Source organism: Tyto alba, unplaced genomic scaffold, assembly GCF_018691265.1.
Source record: "Tyto alba isolate M040663 unplaced genomic scaffold, T.alba_DEE_v4.0 Super-Scaffold_7, whole genome shotgun sequence".
Classification (NCBI taxonomy): Eukaryota; Metazoa; Chordata; class Aves; order Strigiformes; family Tytonidae; genus Tyto; species Tyto alba.
In genome coordinates this window covers 11247550-11267840 of record NW_024881328.1, presented here as the reverse complement: position 1 = coordinate 11267840, position 20291 = coordinate 11247550, and the positions used below count along the sequence as shown (strand labels likewise).

At 39.5% G+C, this 20291-nt stretch overlaps 2 protein-coding genes across 11 annotated transcripts; one reads left to right on the top strand and one right to left on the bottom strand.

The window, feature by feature from the left end:
- Positions 1 to 1301: 1301 nt before the first annotated feature.
- Positions 1302 to 8690, bottom strand: FAIM (Fas apoptotic inhibitory molecule). Of its 5 annotated transcripts, XM_042784195.1 has the most exons (6): positions 8423 to 8450; positions 6125 to 6194; positions 5344 to 5479; positions 4749 to 4977; positions 3213 to 3262; positions 1302 to 1762 (listed from the first exon to the last, which is right to left on the bottom strand). In XM_042784195.1, exons 2-6 carry the CDS (start codon positions 6166 to 6168, stop codon positions 1613 to 1615), a joined length of 609 nt encoding a protein of 202 aa, XP_042640129.1. In that variant the 5' UTR covers positions 6169 to 6194; positions 8423 to 8450; the 3' UTR covers positions 1302 to 1612. The 5 variants fall into 5 exon arrangements, with proteins under 5 accessions (XP_042640129.1, XP_032859324.1, XP_042640130.1 ...); XM_033003433.2 differs by lacking the exons at positions 6125 to 6194; positions 8423 to 8450 and adding an exon at positions 8616 to 8690; XM_042784196.1 differs by lacking the exon at positions 6125 to 6194 and having other exon boundaries at positions 8423 to 8604.
- On the top strand, positions 8669 to 20021 carry CEP70 (centrosomal protein 70). 6 transcript variants are annotated; one of them, XM_033003421.1, is made up of 16 exons: positions 8669 to 8775; positions 9268 to 9367; positions 9533 to 9656; positions 9972 to 10152; positions 10469 to 10638; positions 11842 to 11901; positions 12461 to 12560; positions 12963 to 13051; positions 13400 to 13474; positions 14568 to 14670; positions 15365 to 15535; positions 16175 to 16321; positions 16879 to 17047; positions 18295 to 18409; positions 19373 to 19452; positions 19809 to 20021. In XM_033003421.1, exons 1-16 carry the CDS (start codon positions 8767 to 8769, stop codon positions 19868 to 19870), a joined length of 1755 nt encoding a protein of 584 aa, XP_032859312.1. In that variant the 5' UTR covers positions 8669 to 8766; the 3' UTR covers positions 19871 to 20021. The 6 variants fall into 6 exon arrangements, with proteins under 6 accessions (XP_032859312.1, XP_032859311.1, XP_032859319.1 ...); XM_033003420.1 differs by having other exon boundaries at positions 8701 to 8775; positions 9262 to 9367; XM_033003423.2 differs by having other exon boundaries at positions 8760 to 8775; positions 9268 to 9327.
- The last annotated feature ends 270 nt before the right edge of the window (positions 20022 to 20291 follow it).

Sequence of the window (20291 nt, the reverse complement as noted above, 5' to 3'; positions counted from 1 at the left end):
GGTTTAAAACAAAACTGTTGGCCCGAACTAAAAGGTACTACCGGATTTGCCCTATCTGAAGTATGGAAAACCATCAGTTACAGCCCTAACTAAACACCCAAAGAGCTTGTAACAATACTGTAACACAGAAATAAAGGCTCATCTGTCAGTACTGGGTCTGCTTCCAGACTGAAAAGTCACCTATGGTTAAAACTGCAATTATCTGGAGAGAAGAAGGACTCACATAAAACTATTAACATCATTGTTTTTTTTCATATGAAAAGCACTTCCTCCACCTGTAAAGCACAGCGCTAGTGGAAAGCAGTCTGAACCCTAAACCATAGATGAAATTAATGTTTAATAAAACTTTTCAAAATAATTTGTTAATGAATTCCCAGCATATTTGTACTGCACCTGCAACTCCCAAGACAGTAGTCATAGTGCTAAGAACCACTCAAGTCCAAATTTGTTTTTACTATTGCAAAACAAACTTTTAAATTTAATATATTAAGTTTGTTTTTTAAAATGATTTTTATGATTAACTATGTCTACATTGTTGCAAAAGGGTAGCTTTTGTAGTGTGTGAGCCTAGTATGCTCTAGTATAATGTTAAATGAGCAGAATCCCCATGAACTTGTAAGAGCCATTTAACACATGAGTCTTGTTCTCACAGAAATCCCAGGTTTGCTTTCAGATAGTATACTGGAAGTTTGAAAGCAGAATTAGTCTTTTCTTATTTTAACTTTTCCATTTAGGCAAATGCTTCTCCTCTATTTCTGTCCCATTTTTCCTCATGGTTCTTATTCACATGACTGCCAGGAAAATATGCAGCTGTAGATTTAAGGTGTGCGAGACAGCATTGAACAAGAATACGCTCTTATTTCAGCTTGCTTCAAGAGGTTTCGTTTTTTAAAGGAGGTTCATGACAGGAATTTTTTTTTCCTGTTTTCTTTTTTGAAGAAACTCAGTACAGAGTTTCTGAACTACTGCAACCATTTCTAACAGACATCAGCTTCCAGAAAACCTTAAGGAATTTATTTTTTGGCACAATGTAACATCTTTTCTCCTACTCAAAATAAAGAACAGTTTTCATATTGCAGTATTATTTTAATACTGTTACACAAGTACTGGTAACAATGTATTTTATTAATAACCTTTTTATTAACTTTATAACTCTTATTAACTACATCTGAAAAATGTTGGTAGCGAGTTTAATAGAAAAAAGTAATTACTGTGAAAACTTTAACAGCTTACTCAAATGCTCAGCACATGCTTCCTCCTCCCTCCACATACACCCACAGTTTTTAAGGATTCAGTCCTACTGAATATTTATCTTCCATTTTATTATAGCGGAATTTTTTCTAGTATATAATTTTTACTTACGTTCACCAGTATTCTCCACACTTAGCGATATAATATATATTCTATGTGTATATAGTTTTTTAAAAACTGGTAATGTAAGAGGTTGTATATAATTATTTTTATCTGGTCCTCAAAAAGAATAATTTCGTATACAGAAACTAGTAAATAAACCCAGCACAAACTAGATGTACCAAGTAGTCCATACTGAAATAATTACCACAGTAATTGAAAATTCCTGATCTTAGTCCTACAAGAATCAGTTAACTAGAGGCTACTCCACAGCCTCTGGGATTTCTCTGTCATCCACAATAAGGGTATGAAGAATTCCTTCCTTTCGTTTTCCACTACTGACAGCCTTAATGCAACAGCTGTGATCATCAATACTGAAGTGAGTTTCAGTCCCATCTTCTACAAATTCACCCTGGGAGAAAGGAGACAAGAATAAAACCAGACATCTGCTATTTTAGTAAAATAAAGGCTTGAGTGCCAAGGTCAAGATCCTTTGTAGTTCCCACAATTAGAGCAGCCGTAGGTACCTGCAACAGGTACAGCACAAATGCTGCACAAAGCTGCAGCATCTCACCTTGGGCTTTGTCACGGCATCCAGAAGATTTGTGGGTACTAGATGACAATCAAAATTTCACATAATCAGAAATAGTAAAGTTGGAGTTTATGAATTAATGTCATTGATATCTGTCAGTAAAACAACAGAAAAGCCAGTTTCCTTCCGAGTTGTGCAGTACAGCCAGTAAGTGCCACACAAACTGAAGTGGCAGTAGAATGTGTAGTATTTAGCAGTGCTTTCTCCAGCAGGACAAAGCGATCCCTGAACCGAGTGCAACTGCTCTGTTTTGGAGACACAGCTCCTGCTGCAGTTACCCAATTCCCTGTTAGGGCTTTTGTCACACACATCTGTGTTTTTGTCATCTTTGGGAGAGTAGAAAAATCTGTGTGCTGCTCTAACGCAGGCACTGTTTGACAACTAAACCTGTAATTGTAGCTTGCAAGAATATCTATCTCCTAGTGCATTTATTACATTACAGAAAAGGCTGAGAACCATCAAGAGCCGAAGTTCTGATTCACTGAGAGAGGATGCTTCTTCCACTGATTACGAAAGAAATATTTGGTGAATCTTTTAATCCTATTCTCAAGTATAGCAAAACTGTTGATTTTGCAATTTGTATTCATCCAGGGGATTACTTGTAGCAGTAGTAATCCCAGTGACAACACTCCGGTGAGAAAGCACATCCTTCAAGGATGAGGAAGCCTACATAGTATGAATATTGAAAGCTGTCATAATATAAAAAGTCACCAAATAGATTAAGCCTTCTAGCTGTCAACCTACTCTAAAAATTAATGTAGATGTGACAAAAAGACAAAAGATCTGATTGGTTCCAATGAGACTCTTAAGCCCAAAGTGTCAGGGATCATCTCTAGACGGGGAAAAAAAAAAAAAAAAAAAAAAAAAAAATCGAGGCATAACAGACCTGTGTTCAGTCACCACTAACACAGGCAGGTTTGGGTGAGGTGGCTCTATGCTCTGCATCAAATTCAAGTCCCTCCCACTCCCCTGAAAGTTTTCCCCCCAAAAATCCTGGGCAACAGACCCAGATTTCTTTTGCTTGTCTAAAAAGTATCAACAAAAACACTGTTTATCCTTCAATAGACAGATGTTTGTATGGCATCCTAACTGAAATATTGTCAGTTATACAGTGAAGGATATTGGGAACAGACTAATAGTGCACTGGCTGTCCAGGTGTATGCTCATACTCTGTGGCAAAGGGAGGTAACGTGCCCCTCAGTGGCTTCTTCCACTAAGCTTTGGTTCTCCAGCCATAGCCCATGAAAAGCCTTTGGAAATGATCACGTACCGCTGTTTCCATTTTTTGACCGTTGCACCACACATCCATAGTGTCCTTTTCTGGGAAGGAAAAAGATAACAAAAAGTAGAAAGAACAAGATATTTTTGTCCCCCTACAGACAAGAAGATCTAGGAATTTTACAAATTTACTGCTGAATTTTACTTTCAATTCTCAAAAGAAGTTCCTAATTAGCCATTATACCTGGGCTACAGGGTTTGTTCTTACATTGGAGAGATGAGAGGCTGTCATCAATAGGCAAACAACTTTTGCCATGAATACTGATTTTCACCTCTCTGTTAATAGCCCTGGCTATTAACACTGCATTGTTCTGAATATTGTCAGAGAGATTCTGACATCCTTAAACTGAAAAACTTGAAGACAGAAAAATGAAGTAATTTCTGCTAATTATGTGAGTGCGCTTTATTCAGTGAAGCTCTAGCATTTCTTCCAGGTCAGTTTAATTCAAAAGCAGCATTATTTAACATCCATCAAACCATTTGTATTCTTAAAGTCTCCTTGAAAACCCAAGTACCACTTTAAATATCAATCTTAGATTTTTTTCATTTGAAACAGAATATTCTTTTACTTCTCTCAACATATCTTTCTTAAATTACTTTGCTCTAGAATTCACATACTAACACTGTCATCCACAGGACATCAGTAGAAAAAATACTGCTTGCCTTTTAAGTAAACAGAGGAAGATAAAAATCTCTGGGGAGACTAATCTGTTTCTGGCATTAAAATTGTCTTTCTTCCCTGCTCCCCTTCATCTTAGGGCAGCTCATTCTGTCCTGAGGCTTAAGAAGAAATCATAGCCCAAGAACTCTTCTCCAGGTCTAACCATACAGCAACACCTAAGTGGAAGTTTTCCCACTAGATGCCACAGATATTTCACAGGGGATCCCTTCCTCCCATCTGTTTGTATTGTATTCGGGAAAGGAGGGCAGAGGGAAAGAAACGTATTGCCTTACTATTAAGAAAGTGAAAAAACATTATCCGAAGTTTTTAGATTAAATTTGTAGTTAAGAAGTGGTGCAGAAAAAAAAGGATGCTGATTAATCTATCAAAAAGGTGGAATAACATCGTCTCACTTCTTCAGTTAAAGACTCCTTGACTTTGGCTTATGATTTTTGGAAGGAAAGCCTGGTTACCTGGATAACAAACTTACACACACAGAGCAGGTTTGATCACAACGCAGACAGCACTTCTATAACATGCTTCACCTGGAGGACTGTCTAAGCTAGGGCAGGTCTATGGATACAGAAACCGTAACTCCTTCCAACCTTTTTATTTATTTTTTTTCTTTTTTTAAATCTAGACCATGCTGCTGTAGAACAGAACACTGACAGCAGGTTCACACAGGTGTGCCAAGACCATTATTTTTCAGACTGTCTTTGATATCTGATTCCAAATTTTCAGACCATCCAGGATTTTACACTGCAACAGTGCTAGCCACTGAACCGTCCTTTCTCTTAATTGCAAGTTATTAAACACATGCAAGTTTATTCAAAGGCAGCAACAAGAAGTCACTCAATGTTTACTTACCTAGAACAACTCTATAGTCTGTACCACCCAAGCTCAATACCCAAGTATTGGTTGTTTTTGACCTGTTCTCCATATACTTCTTGAGGCTCTTTCCATTGATGTCCAAGGTATATTCATATGCAAACCCACTGACTGCATCAATGTTAATAGTAGCTTTTGTTTTGGCTGCTCCAACAGTGAATGTTTCTTTACCTACTAATTTAAACATCCATTCTTTTCTTATTTCTTCCTGTAGAATAAAACAAAGACAATGGCTATTAATTGATCAACCTGAGTGCATGTTTTAGTATAAAAAAAAATTGCACTAGAACTCAGGAAACAGCTCAGTACGTAACTATCATTTCAGAATGAATGAATACACAGTATTCAGTATGTCTAGACCTCTGCCCAAGGACAGCAAAGCACTTCATGAATACTCACACCTCAACTGTAACTGAAAAAAAGAATGATACAATTCATTAAATTAGGTAAAGTTAATCAACTGAATATACCTCACTTGCATTTATTAGTCTTTTGTTTGTTCTGATGCTTGTTGCATGGAAGTGCACTTATATAATCTGTATCATAGTGAATTTTGAGCACATAGCAATTTCACCTTTCCATCAACATAGACAACACGTTTTCCTGAAGTGGTCCCATGTTCAAATTCAATCTTATGAACACCATCACTTAAAGCTACTTCCCACACAGCCACCAAATCTGTCATCTTCTCCAAGTGGCTGTACTGAGACCTATGGAAACACCAACAAAGTAAATTAATTGTTGTCGAAAGAGTTCAATTACTGATATCTATAGTTCAAAGCTTTACTGCTTCAGGGCAAGTCGCTTTTTACAAATGAAAAATGAGACTTGAAAGAATAACCTTACAGAACTGCTTATATTTTCATGGTTTTCAAACATTCAAATATGACAAAATATCACAAAATATAGACGGACTGTTAAACAGACTCACTCTGACAAACACCACACAAAGACATATATATCCATCTAACCTCTAAAACCTCTATTTCAGGTGATAGTACAGTTACAAAACTATACTGCTCCTGGACAGTTCTACAATTTCTTGGCAGGCACAAAAATATGGTATTTTGACTGGTCTCTGAGAACGTGTTTCTGCCTTTTAAACTTGAAAAACAGTCAGGATGACCAGTTTAACTATTACCAGTTTTAACAGATTAGTCTGTAATCTCTCTCGCAAACATTACCTACATAATTCAGAAATGCAACTCTCCACACACAAACACCCATAGGGGAGGAGACCTGGCAAGATATCCTCTTATTTAAGTAATTTTTAAAGTTTAGATCCAGTCATAAGTGATCATTGCAACTGTGGATATCTTTCCAAATCTGCTCATACCACAGTTTTGATTTTTTACCTTACTTCATCTTCACAGACAATAATCTCCTCACGAGATGCCATAGTAACCAAAACAGCTTTTAATCCAACTAGCAGCAAGAAAAAAAGAAAACTAGAATAGCAGCATAAAATTGTTGAGACCTAAATTTTCCTCATTTTCTCCATTTAAGATAAACAACATTTTAAGAAGTGTCATGAAGTATCATGCACTGCTGTATATATGATGAAATACAAACATAATTTTTCATCTTAGACAGAAAGGTAAATTTCAGCATTATTTTACAAAACTACTAAGTGCAATTTGTCCTAACTTTATTAGCACATCATAACTTTGTCAGTTATTTGATGGAAAAATGATTTACCTAATTTGTGAGCAAAATCTTAGAAACTGACAACTTGACCAAAGCAGGAACCAAATCCAGAGCTGCCCATCTCAGTCATAAACCGTAACAAATTAGGGACGGTTGCCACCTCAGGGCAAGTAAAATAGCACAGGCAACAATTTTAACCTACTAATTTTTCTAATCCACTGTAGCAGTTTCCAACATTATTAGCAATTTGACCTGGCAATTCAGTCATACAGTCTGTGTGAACCACAAATAAATCACATGTGCTTCTTACTTAGGGGGTTTTTTGATTATGACTGGTTTACAACACTGATGACTTAATTCATTATTTTCACTAAACAAATGAATTTATTGAGCTATATGCACTGTCTGTACATGTCAATAAGCATAATTTAAGTGAGTGCAAGTAAGTGAATTTTTGATAAATTATACTTTACAGTGAAAAACTAATTAAAATTAAAGTTGTAAATTCTAGGTTCTCTCTTCAGCATAACAGAGGAATGTGCATTTAAAAATCAAACCTTCGCTGTCTTAAGTTTTTATTTTAAAACAAGTTCAAGTACACTGCTGTATTACTGTCCATGGTTTTGTCATTAATTACACACATTTCTATTCATAAGCTGAAAAATAAGTTTTAAAAACAGTGAAACCATTTTAAGGATCTAAGGATTTAATTCTCACAGTAGTGAGCAGCCTACACCACCTAATAAATGCCGAGGAGATTGTTCTGGTTGTTCCTAAAGTTAGAAGTTGATTTCTGTGAAAGCTCACATCCCCTGGCCCACGGTGGTCAGGCAGGGTGCATTTCTGCACTTTCCCCTCAAAGTAGTGGGCACCAGAGGCTCAGGACAGACCCACGCTTGTCCCGGCCAGCTAACCAACATGAGAAGTGGCCGTGGGCACAAAAATAAATGCCAGAAGAGGTGGCACCTGGAACGTGCCTACAGGCCACCCACAGACACCGCATCACCCCGGCAGTACGCAACCCTGCTGCATGAGTTTTAGAAGATAAATTAGGATCAATGCTGAAAGGGTTAGGAAACACCACAGAACACACGATTTCCTTTTAATCAAACCTGAACCCAAACTCTATGCCAGCTTTATGTTTTCTGCAGAACAGTCCGTACCATCAGAGTCTGAAGGGAAAGCCATACACTACTACACGAGTAGAAAATGCCAGCCACAGCCTCAGGCATTCACTCACTGGCACAAACCCAAGGAAACGGATTTTTACTAACCACAGACCGTCTCGTTCCATTGCATTTTTCTGTTAACCAAGTCAACAGCTCAAACTGATATTTACTTCTTTATACGTAAGGACTTGTTATAAAAGAATAGGATAGGCTTACCGCTCTGCATCCACCTAATCCATACCTGGTAGCAGACAGCGGGAGGAAGGCGTGCTAGAAAGTGGACTCCAGAGACGGCAAATTTCTCCCCACCACCCACGTTTACTTGCCAGTAAAGAGTTTGTTTTGTTTTGTTTTTTTTTTTAAAAAAAAGTCTTGCCAGCAACCCTTCTAAATCCTCCTCAAAGGGCTTATTGATGATCGCCGCGATCCTCCACAGCCAGTGAGAATCGGCGACTCCTCTCCGGGCCGCGCTTGCCCACGCCTCAAACCGCCGACCCCCGCCCGGCTGGCCCGGCGGCGCCCGCCGCGGTTCCCCGGCACGTCCCACCCTCCTCCGGGCCGGGCCCGCGGCAGCAAAAGCAGAAGCACACGCCGCCGTAGGTGCGGTCTGCTCCCCCCTCCTCCTCCTCTTCCTCCACCAACAGCCAGGCGGTCTCCAAGGAGCCCGGCGGGACGCTCCCTCAGCCTGAGCGGGCCCGGCCATCCCACCAAAGCGATGTCGGGGCGCCCCTGGGACGGGAAGGGAGAGCAGCTCCCAGGCGCCTGAGGAAAAGTAAGACCTCCGCGGGTGGGCCATCCATCAAACGACCTCAGTCCCGCTCCCGGCCCCACTCCTACCTCCGCGGGGGTCTCCTCCCACTCGGCTTTCCGCGCCTCAAAATGGCGGCGTGCGGCCAGCGCCGCCCCGCGAGCTCCGTTCTTCCCTTCCTCTCTCCCTCCCTCTCCTCAGCGCGGGCGGCGGGTAGCGGCCCGCCCGCCGCCCTCTTCCCGCCGCGGGCAGCCCCGTCCCAGGCTGTGCCCCGCCGCTGACCGGGACCTGCCGACTCTCCGCGTTCTGGTAAACCGACTCCTCCTCCTCCTCCTCCTCCTTCTTCTTGTGCGTCCCGGCGGCAGTCTGCGGGCGGCGGCGGTGCGGGGCCCGGCCCCCTTCGCCGGCGGTTCGAGAGCGGGCAGCCCTCGCCATGACAGAGGTACCGGGGTGGACCTGAGGTGGCTGTTGTGCTTGCTTGGTAGTTAAAAACAGAACAAAAAGAAAACAGATCAAACAGTAAAGCCCCAGAGCAGGCACCTGTGTCCTCTGAAGGGCTTCTCTTGGGGCTGGGGTAGCGGGTAGAGGTACACTGCACCCCCGGGGTGTTGGAACTACCCGAGGGCTGGTTGTCTGGGTTCTTTAAAAAGGTAAATTTTACTCATTGCATGTATTTCTCCTTCTAATAGTGATCATAAAAACTGAGTATTCCGTATATTGTTAAGTACACTTTTTCCCAATATTTTTTGCAGTTCCTATTACAAAGTCTCACAAGTCCTCCTGTAGTGTCTGGAGATTCCTGGGGGTTTGGGGTTTGTTTGGTTTTATTTGGGGGCATTTAGTATCCTCAACTGCCTGCACAGCAGGAAGGGCAGGAAACTGTGAGCTGATCTTGAGAACTCAAGTTTCTGTCTTCCCCTTCTCCCAACTGCAGCAGGAGAAGGCGGAATGGGAAAACTTAAACAAGCTATTAATGCGTCATGGGTTGAAACCGGTGAGTTTTACTGCTCCCCAGAGCTGCAGAAATACATCAGGTAAGAAAATACTAGTTTTACAAGTTTTTGTATTTGGAAATAGTAAGCCTAAGTTCATAAGCCATCTCTAAAGCCATCATGACTTCCAGGTGGTATCAGAGATGCGATCTTCTTCAGCTATTAAAAGCCTTTCGTTATGACTTTGCTTATTTTATGTGTGTCCAGATATGATTGTCTTAGACAGTCAGTCTTCTCTAGGAATAAGACTTGCATTAAAAACGCTGGTGGAAGATGCTGACCGACAGCAGAAAATGATGCAGGGGCTTATGGAGGCTAATCGTCATCTTAGGTAAGATGCAGTGGAAGGAACTTACCTGGTAATGTAAAGCAAAGGTGCTATCAGTGTCCATCTCCTCCCAGGTGGAGCTCTTGTCACACCAAAAGGCTAAGACCTTTTTCCTGAGATTATTGTCGAATATGCAGCAATGTTGGCCTTAGTTCCTTTTGAACTCTTCTGTTATTTCATCTGCTGCTATTTCCCATGCCTGCTGCCATAGGCTATTACTGAGCATCAACAGATAATGTTGTCAGGCCTGTGCTTCCTTCACTGTCTTTAGTGAAATGAGTTTAATTTATATCAAGGAGTTTTGTTTGTTTTTTTCAGAGATGAGATACGACAGGAACGAGGTAGGGCATCTCGACAAGAGCAACGCGCTAATGATTTAGAAAATGTGGTAAAAAACATTAAGTCCAAAATTTGTCAGCTGGAAGACGAGACGATAGCCAAAGTTTGCCAGCAACAGAATCAAGTCAAAGAACTTCAAAAAGATCAACAGGTTTCACAGGTAATTCAGACAGTGCTGTCTGAGGATTCAAACTTTTGACTTTTTTTTAAAAGTTCCAAAATTATTTACATTGATCAAAATAAACATGAGTGTTGGGTCGTAGAGATAATATACTGTCTGTAGCTAAGATTTTTCAATCTATACAGAATTTTTTAGCAATAACTTGGAAAAATATCTATATCCTTCTTCCACTGCTTCTTCAATATGGCTAAGTACTATGCCTCTTTGGGACTAAGTGCCTACTTGGGCATATATAGTATAACCTCCAGGTTGTGGGTTAGAATAATTTCATAATGCTCCCATTGTCTGTTCACAGGCAAAATATCAACAGCAGCAGGAGAAGCTACAGGAACAAGAAGAGATTATTGTCCGTTTACAGAAGGAGCTGTGCAAAGTTGGGATGGAAGAGCAACAGCGTGTTGCCACTCAAAACAAAATGTTTTGTCGGTTTTGCAAAAGAGCTCCCAAGTCTCTTCTAGATCAGCAGTAAGCAATTTTCTTATATTGGTGAATGGCCTGTAACGTTAAATGAAATAGATTTTAAAGTAATTGTTCGTAATATTTATATGGGGAAAAAAAAAAGCTGGAGCGCAAGCTGAAATAGGAATTCTTGTGTAGGTACATGAGTGCAGTAGTTTTTTCTTGTATAAAAAATGCGATGTGGGTAAATCCATGTCAGAAATTAACAAATAGTCAGCCACTGTATACACTAGGTGTCAGCAAAGAGAAGGGAATGATTCACTCTCATCTGGAACTGCAGTGTCTGCTAAGGTGATCTCATTCTGGGGTTCTAACATTTTAGAATGTACATTAAAAAAACAACCAAACTAAAACACAAGCACCACACTCTCCTCAAAAATCTCTTCCAGTTTTGGAAAGTGGTCTTTGCAGCTGCTGACTGCAGGCTTGCTGTAAGGCTTCCCACATACTTCAAGGAAAGTTCTGAAAGTATTCCAAGCCAGTGTCTCTTGCGGTAAGATCTCCGTAGTTCTCCTATAGTCAGAGATTTGCCAATTCTCTTGGGCCTCAGGTAACCATCACTTTATTGTGCCAATATCAGCTGGTTTTCTAGGCCTGGCGAGCAGTGTTTACCTGGGAAGCATTTAAAAGTGATTGTGTGTGTGCAGCCCTTTTCTCATGCCCTCACTTTGTGGGAGGAAGGGTCGCTGAATTTGGTTCCCTGTGTTTTCTCATCTGTCTCCAAAACAGACAGTCTCAGAGTGCTCAAGAGGAAAGGCAGTTTTTTGTGTCTCTATTTTTTGCAACCACTTACTTTGAAAGCACGTTTAGTTTCTTTGGAGACGGGTGTTGTCGGGCTCTGTGGGACCTGCACTCACTACCTTCCGCAGTGGTCACTGAGCCCTAGCACTCAGGACGGTGCCTCACTGTTAACCTTGCTGGGTAAATGTAGCCACAAGATGAGGCTGTCAGGAGGATTTAGCTTTTTTTCCTCCTCTTGAATAATTTTGGCACTTTTAGACGAGTACAGTTAATGTCTCTACTTTTCTATTTTGGAAAACTGTGACCCTGTTTGATATGAGAGAAAACCCACTGTTTGAAGCAGTCACTTCTAGAAGTGCAGTGCAGTTCTGTAAGCTGGCCTGTTCCTACTGGTTGGTCACAGTATCTTTCAGGCATGATTTTTTGGAGAATATCTGAAATTCAAAATACCGTTTTTCTTTTCTTCAGGTTCCTTTGTTTAATTGATTATTATGAATCTGAAATTAGTCAAATGAAAAAGGAGCTAAGGTAGGTTTTGTCTAATGCCTTATGGTTCCACTGTTAAAAATTTTCTTACTTCTTACTGTTCTTAAATTTTATAATGGTAATATTCTGTGTTCCAGACATTGCTAGCATGTAAGAAACAGCAAAAGATTGTAATGGTCATGAAAGCTTGGATTCATCTAGGGAATAACTGTCAGTCAGGCAGAATTACTGTATTAGCTGTACTCAGTCAACTGATCCCCCTAAAAAGGAATACCAGGTTTTCAGCTGTATCACAGTGCCTACATGATACAAAGCAAGAAGCAGATACCTGAGACATTCCTATAAATTGAGATTATTATCTCGAAAATTGAGATGGGGTTTGCTTGTACTTATTCTCTGGAGGAATAAGTGCATTGAATTAGTATATGAAAAAGCTGCCCAGAAATAATAAAAAGCAATGGATCTTAGAGCAGAATTTATATTCTATTTACTTTGCAGTTTATGGAAACATTATTATCATACATAACTGCTAACTAAACCAACTTAGATCTTTGAGGTAATCAAATTACAGTAAGCTAAAAGAATTTATTTTTCTTAATAGGCAATATCAAAAAGATGAAGACCAGGTACAGAGAGAAGTAAAAAGCAAGGAAGAATTCTTAAATCTAGATGCTACTCCTAATTATAGAGCACTGCTCACGGTATGGAACTGCTAAGAATAAGTCAGTGCAGATCTCTAAATGGTAACCCTTCAAGAGCCATGTAGAAACATAGATGTGTTTTTTATTTCTATCCCCTTGTTCTTATCATGTCTTCTTAACATCTAAACTCTCTGGGTGGGGTTCACTGTCTTTTATACAAAGATTCAGTACTATGTTGTGAGTCGTCTTTGCTGGGGACTGTGCAGACCTCCTTAATCACAGGTTCTCCAGTTGTGGTCTAATGCACCAGGCTCTTGATCTTAGTCGACTAATTCCTCACCCATGCTGTCTTGCTCTATAGGCAAATGGGAACCCTTCTTAACACATGCATACTTGAAAGTGTTCAAGCTTGTTGATTATGGAGCGAGTGAAATAAAAGAAATAACAGAGTCTGTGTTGCAGTCTTTCCAGAAACAACTCATTGAAACAAAAGCCATGAATGAACAGCTTTTTCTTGAAAATATAAACCTCAAGAAAGATTTGGAAATAAGGTGAGAAAGGATAAGTATCCTTGTTTGTAAGGGCACTACGGCAGACTTTGCCTTACAAAGAAAGAAACTGAAGGCACCAGCAATTGTAAAAGTACAGTATGAAATCTGCCTTTTAAAAGTGATCCATAGAAGTAAGATAGGGCAGCAGCAGTCAGCCTTCCTTCCCTACACTGTTAATAACAACTGCTAATGGTTATTTTGCTGTGGCCACATAGAAATATTGCAGAATTTAATTTCCAGAATGACATTGTGGCACTGGCAAAGCTTTCTTACTTTTTTGCTTAGCTGAGTTTTATAGGTACCTTCTGAATGCAAGACGTATAATATGGTACTTTTTCCTTCTAACAGACCAACTGCACAGGAATTAAAACTTTACAAGCACCAAGTGAAGAAACTAGAGAAAACTTTAAAGAAAACTATCCAGTAAGTATATTTCCTCAGTAACTGTTGTGAATCCTCTGAACTACTTAAGGCAAAGATACTCTGCAACCTGTAGTGTAGATAGTAGCTTATAAAGCATGTACCTTAACACTGTTCCTCAGAGGCTGGTCATGGCTGGCAGATGCTACTGTATCTCCAGAGACACCTTGTGAATCTCTGAGATTATGGCATGGTCTCCAAATGGGGGGCAGAGTAGTGTGTCTCCTTATTCCATTTTGTCTCTCTGGATTTGATTTGAGTGCAGTTGAGGGCAATAGGGGCAGGGGCAGGACCAAACTGTGGTGTTTATAGCTCATGGAAGCAGCAAAGCAAGTTACATGATGGATTATGAATGAGAAAGTAGGAGTTGGCAAAATGTTGCAGTTACTGAAGTTATGTCCATACTGTTCTTTGAAATTGACTCAGTTTTTTTCTGATGGATTGCTAAGAAAATACATTGAAAGTATCAGAGATCCAGTATTGATGAAGTGTTTTTATCTGTCATTTCACTTACTCATTTGTGCATGTGTATATTGAATGCTAAATATTTTGTAGCCTGAAAAAGACATCACTTAAACTTGTAAAATGAAGAACTGAACATTTTAAATCATGTATATTTAAATGATCTTTTCTCCAATGCAGTGGGTATGGTTTAGAAAAAAGTCATTTTGGATTTGACAAGAAGGGTAGGAAGCTATATATAGTAAGCCAGGAAATGTTCAAGCAGAAGCACATAAAGACTGTGAGCATGGAATTTGACCCTTTTAAGTAAAATTCTGTATTTTAAGCCTTCAGCTGCAGTAGAACCTCTGGTAACAGAACAGCTGTACATCTGGTGGTGTCTCTTCTAAATTAGCATGCAATCTGGAATAACCTCAGCCTGGAGGCTTGAGATAAATTAATGATATTTACATTATGTATTACATTCTTCAGGTAGCGCAGTTTGATGAAACTGTGTTGGCAGGCATCATAAAATGGAGATTTTACTTTGTAGGTGTAAGTATATTTGCTATGTGCCTGGTTCTTTAATCAAGTTAAAAGTAGTATCTCCTGCTAAGACTACTTGTGTAACCCACTGTGTGTACTTGGCGTGTAGATCTCCGGGGAGAGGTACTGGAGAACGAATAGAAGAAAAGAAAGAACCTGTGAGTATTGCAGGAGTAGATCAGCTGCAGGCAGTTTGCCAGCAATACTTACAGGTATGCAAATTTTATATGTACCTGTGTGTAACTAGCACTGTTACAATGAAATATAATGCATAAATTTTGTTTAACTATGTAAACTGAGGCTTTTCAGAGAGAAACAATATATAAACAAAAACTGTTTTGAATCTTAAGTGTTCATATGAAGCCCTCTGGATTTGGAAGTTACTGTAGGCTTGTTCTCAATTGTTCTGTCTTAGTGTAAACTACCTGAAAATACAGCAAGGATGCAGACACTAGGTTGGCAAACATCAAATCAATGATTTAGCTGAAGTCTTTTCAAGACAGGGGATTTGTTCAAGGTCTTGGGCAAAACAGATCCATATGTTACGATTTTAAACATGCTTGAGGAGATAGTGGCTTTTATTTTTCTTTGAAATAAAAAAAAAAGGCAAATACAGTAAAACTTAGCAAAATGTTAACTGTGAAGTAACAGTGCCTCAAGTGGATTAATGTTAAATATTCCTCAAAGGGAAGTATATCTGCATTATTTTTACATATGTTCTAGCTAGTATATTTTAAAATCTTTGAACCTATTACATATTGAATGCATCTGTAAAATTAATTGATAGTAACTTATTGGAGCTATTTATGTTTTAATGTTTAGACAGTCATGACTGTGGTGGAGAGGGATTTCATTATAAAATGTCATACATATTTGAGCAATAACATTTGTTATCTGGTGTTGAAGGTTTTGTCCCATGTTGATTCTATTTTGCGAAGTCCAAGAGCTCCTCCATTAATATACAGGCGCAGTAAAGGGCCAGTGCAAAATTATATTAAAGACAGTGGACAGGAATGTGGATTTGAGCATCTTCCTCTTACTATAGAAATGTGGGCAGATCAGCTAATGGCCCTGAAGGTAACACGTTATTGTCCTTGGCTTTATATTCCTCCTTCGTTCTGCTGACCATCCTCAGTCTCTCCCTGCGTGTAGCGTTTTCTTCTGTGCGTAGCTTTCGTTACTGCCTGACTTGGTGTTAAATTTTAAAAATAATTCTGCTCTTCATTTATATACCACTTTAAAACCATAAAGTGAAAAAAAGTGCAGTGTACCAACAGGCCAGAGGTATTCCTCTGTGTATATCATCTGAATGTTTTTGTTCACTGGCTGAGTCCCTAGGAAGACACTTGAGCTTCAAAGTGTATGTACTTCACACATTAAGGATGATGGATTCTTTTTCTTTTGTCTTGCCAGAACAGTAACTTTTTGATCTAAATACAAGTGAAGTAATTTTGTTTAAAACCAAACTCTGTGTCGCCAACACTTCTTATTTCACTCAAATGATAATTTATGAAGTACTTTAAGACTATCAGTGTTCGTTTTGAATCAAAGAATGTAAACAAGATACTGTGCTTAAATTCCATGAAAACTTAAACCTTACTGTCTCCAATACTGGAATGGTTTTGCATATGAGAAACAGAAAATGCCCATTTCTATAATAAAAACAACTTTAAGCAGTTACTAAAATCAGTTGTGTCCCCTCCCTTCTTTTAAAAGGATTTGCATAGGTCCTTGAGAAAACTGTCTCTGGAACTGGTGCCCTGGCACACTGCAGATCCACAGGGTAACAGCGAATCCATACGAGTTGAAGATCTCCAGTTCATAGTAGATGCAATTTTGGAAGAAATAGAAAATAAGGGAAAGGTAATTCTTACCAGGGGTTTATAATGATGAGTTACTGTGGAATTCTTAAATGCATTCTTCACACAGTGATTAGATTTGTGCATTTGAAAGCCTTGCGGGGTTTAAGAAGTAGCTGTTTGAAGACATTCAATAATCAAAGACTATTTTAACATAATGGATAAATTCACCTTGGGGAAGACTGCTTTAATCAAAGTCATTTGACCAGTGATGAATTTGCATTGCCCTGTAGTCTCGGGTATTATCCTGTTCTGTCTGTTTCTCAGTCAGCACTATGAATATATAAACATACTTACCAAGCAACAGAGAAGAAAGCTTTCAAAAGAGTGTTTCTGGTTAGCTGGTTATTTGTGTCTGAAAACTCTCTTTAAAATATGTCTTCAGATTTAAGAATATTTGAAATGTTGTGATTTAATATGGGAAGTTAGACCTCTTCATAGACTAGTTTTAAGGATGTTTCATGGTTTAAAAGAATCCTTGCTTTGTTAAGCAATAATGTTGAGGAGTTATTCATTCTGCTTGCTCTTTTTTTTTTTTTTTCCTTTTTTCTTCTTCTGTAGAACAGCCAGACACCATCCTTATCAACCCTGTTTGCAATAGTCTCTCACTTCCAGAAGTTGTTTGATGTTAATTCTCTGAATGGCATATATCCACGAATGAATGAGGTTTACACAAAGCTTGGGGAAATGACCAATGCTATGAGAAATCTCCAGGAACTCCTGGAACTAGGTAAAGACTTACCACCTAGCATTTGTTCAGAGTATTGCCAGAGGAAGAAGACAGACAAGTGAAAGGCTGATCTCTTTGTAGAAGATATGTTGAGCTGCTGAGAAATGAGTAAACTAGGTATATTCTTCACTGTGAAGATAAAAATAAGTTGCTGTGAATTGGCAGTTTAAATAGCAAAAATAGCAAAACCCCGTGATTTGTAAGCCTTTAGCACTTGTGGAGAAATACCAGGGGTGCAGAAGAAAGGAATAACATGTGAAATTGAATTTTTAGTTTGGTTTTTTTTTTTTCCACAAAGCTTTGTTTCCTGTGAGCTGGCCTCATAATTCTTCTTGACCATCTTTCATTCCCTGCTTGAAAGATGACAAGTTTAAGAAAAAATAATTCAGCCTCTGCTGTAGATTCCTACTCAGTAGTTCATTCAAGTGTAATTATGTCCAATCCTCAGAAATTTGTCTTTACACCGATAAACTTAAAAAAAATGTTGAATGTCAAAAATTAAGTGCCAGTACTGAGGCACACTTAGTTCCTTCCCAGTACCCATCCTCTTTGGGTTTGTACTTTCAGAGAACAGCAGCTGCTGCTCTTGGGTGAAAGGCTTGGCTTTCACCTGCAGGGTGTGCAGTCGGGGGCAAGGCTCCTGGGCTGCTGAGGCCGCCTGCGCCCCTTTCGAGGGGGAAAGCAGCCCCCCTGCCTGCGGCCAGCGCAGCAGCTGGGGAGGCCTTGGGTCTCCCTGAACCACGGGAGCTGAGAGGATGCCTTCTCCGAGCCTAGCTCTGCTGAAATTAAGGGAGAAAAGGACAAGCAGCCTGTTACCATCAGTCACAGCAGACAAAGCAGGTAACCAGCGCCAAAGCAAGTTGTGGCTGCTAACAGAGTATTTGTTAGCTGGTTCCGTGTTGGCCTAGTGCCTGTACTGTGCTTCTGCTGTGTTACAGGAATCCAATGAATAATCTCTCTAATTTCAGTTGGCTGATTTCCACTGACATTATAGGCTGCACTTTAGTGAAAACACACAGTTCTGGCAAGTTGTTTTTTTAGCCACCAAGGGCTGAGATTCACCATTCTTAGCTAATGTTAGTTTATTTCTGAACATAGGCACTTTGTTTTCTCTGAATGATGGAACTTGTATGCCTAGATGTGTGACAACTAAATAAAATCTGGGCTTCTGCAAGAATTGGATTGTGTGTAAGATACCTTTGTGTTATTACTGTTATAAGAGACATGAAGTGTTTGTTTTTCCACAGACACTTCAGCCCCACCCACTGTGGTAGTGGATACTGTTGGGAAACTGTGTGACATAATTAATGAGAACGTGACTGAGCAGGTACAGCAGCTTCTGGGGACCCAAGACATCCACAGGTATGTGGGGCTGTTCCACTGGTGACCATTCTTCAAACATCAGATTTAGTAATTGAGAGAACTGGCTAAGACTGATACTGAAAGAAACTTTAATCATGTGCTACAAAGTCAGTGAGCTGTGACAGTAAAGGAGTTACTTCTATCCTACGTGAAGCAAATCTTGAAACTTTCAAAAGCATAAAGCTGGCAAAGAGAAAAACTAAGGCTGAAAGGTTCCAAAGCACCTTGTTGATTTGCGTGGATAAGGTGATTAAATAACCCTTGATAGGATGTGTGTTTCATAATGAGACAAAGCAAATACTGCACGTGGGTGGGGAGGAGAAAGTGTTGCAAGGTTTCAGCTGCACTATTGAAGTGTGTTAGTTGCTAAGAGAAGGTATACCTTGAGCTGCCTACAAACATTTTGGGAACTGGACAAATCCTGTTATATATTCAACAGATGACAACAGATGTGGTAGCAGGCTCTAGGAGCTTGCATTCAGCAAGCACTCTGCAAACACACTAAAAATTAACTGCACCAGGCAGCAAGTCAGACACATGCCTAGTGAACAATGCGAACTCCCTCAACCTTTCTGTACTTCTTAGTTTTAGCTAGAGAATAGCTGCTTATAAAATATTCCTTGCTCCATTTCTGAGGCAGTTATAACAGCCACCCCCAGGCAGTATATATAGCATACATAGACTAATGTTCCAGTCCAAAAATTACCTGGTGCCATGTAAGAAGGAAAGGAAGGATGTATATAGAGCATAAATAGTGGAATTGAAGATCCTCTTTTGACAGCTAACACTTGTTGGCTGCAGGTTTCAGGACTTGAGAGCACATTCTTGGTGTAGATGGTTTTATATACTACTAAGTAACAGTGTTTTCTGAAAAGTCGTAACACAGTATGGCAAAACAGCCAAGGAGAGGAACTTAAAATGCCCTTGCACCTTTTATCTGACAGTCTCACTTGCACATTTCAGTATAATCAAGAAGCTACAAGAACACGAGTGGTTTTTTCCACCATTTCAAGCTCTCATTCAAGATTTGCTCTGTCTTCTAGGTGAGTAATATTTGCAACAGTTGTAATTATCTTCATGCCAATGCTTCCTCCTAAAACTTTAAATAGCTAACACATGTTTTGTTTACTCCTGGTGTGTTAAAACACAAGGAGGATGTGAGGGAAGGTGCTAACTTTTGCCTCACTCTCTTCATCTTTCCTCAGGAAGTGATGAAAATACTTTGTTTTCACTGAATGTGAGGCTGAATATATTCAGTCATATTACTCATAAGATTAGCTAAATTGAGTTTTTTCCAAGAGCATTAAAGGGTGTGAGAAGTTTAATTGAGAGTTTTGGCAGAACTTGACAATGTTCTAGGTATATACACCTTACCATTTTGCTTTTCATTCTGTTTCAGAGATAAGTAACCTGGATGATATTTTACCTACTGTGCAAAACTTGAAATTGGAAGCTAGTTAAGAGTTAGTCTGGTCTTCTCTAGCAAAATTTCTTACATGTGAAAGTACCTGTTGATGTGCATATGACAGTACAGCTACCTCTAACCTCTGTTACCCTAATCAACAGTTTCACATTTTTTGCCGTAAATAAAAGCTGCTGTATTTTTTCTTAATTCTTGTTCCCTGGTCAATTTAAGAAAAAACTTACTATAACCACTATCAACTGGTCTACTCAGTCCCAGAGAGAGAACCAATACCCTCCCTAGCAGTCCAGGAACCTGAACCCAGCACAAAGCCAGCCCTACTCTAACCACTAAGCATTCTGAATATTGCTGACACAGTAAGTATGGGATAAAGGTGCTCTGACTGCCTTGGCCGTAACACTTTCTTCATTTTCCTATCCGGGTTTTCTGGAGAGTCTAGTTTAAAATGTTGTTTACGTT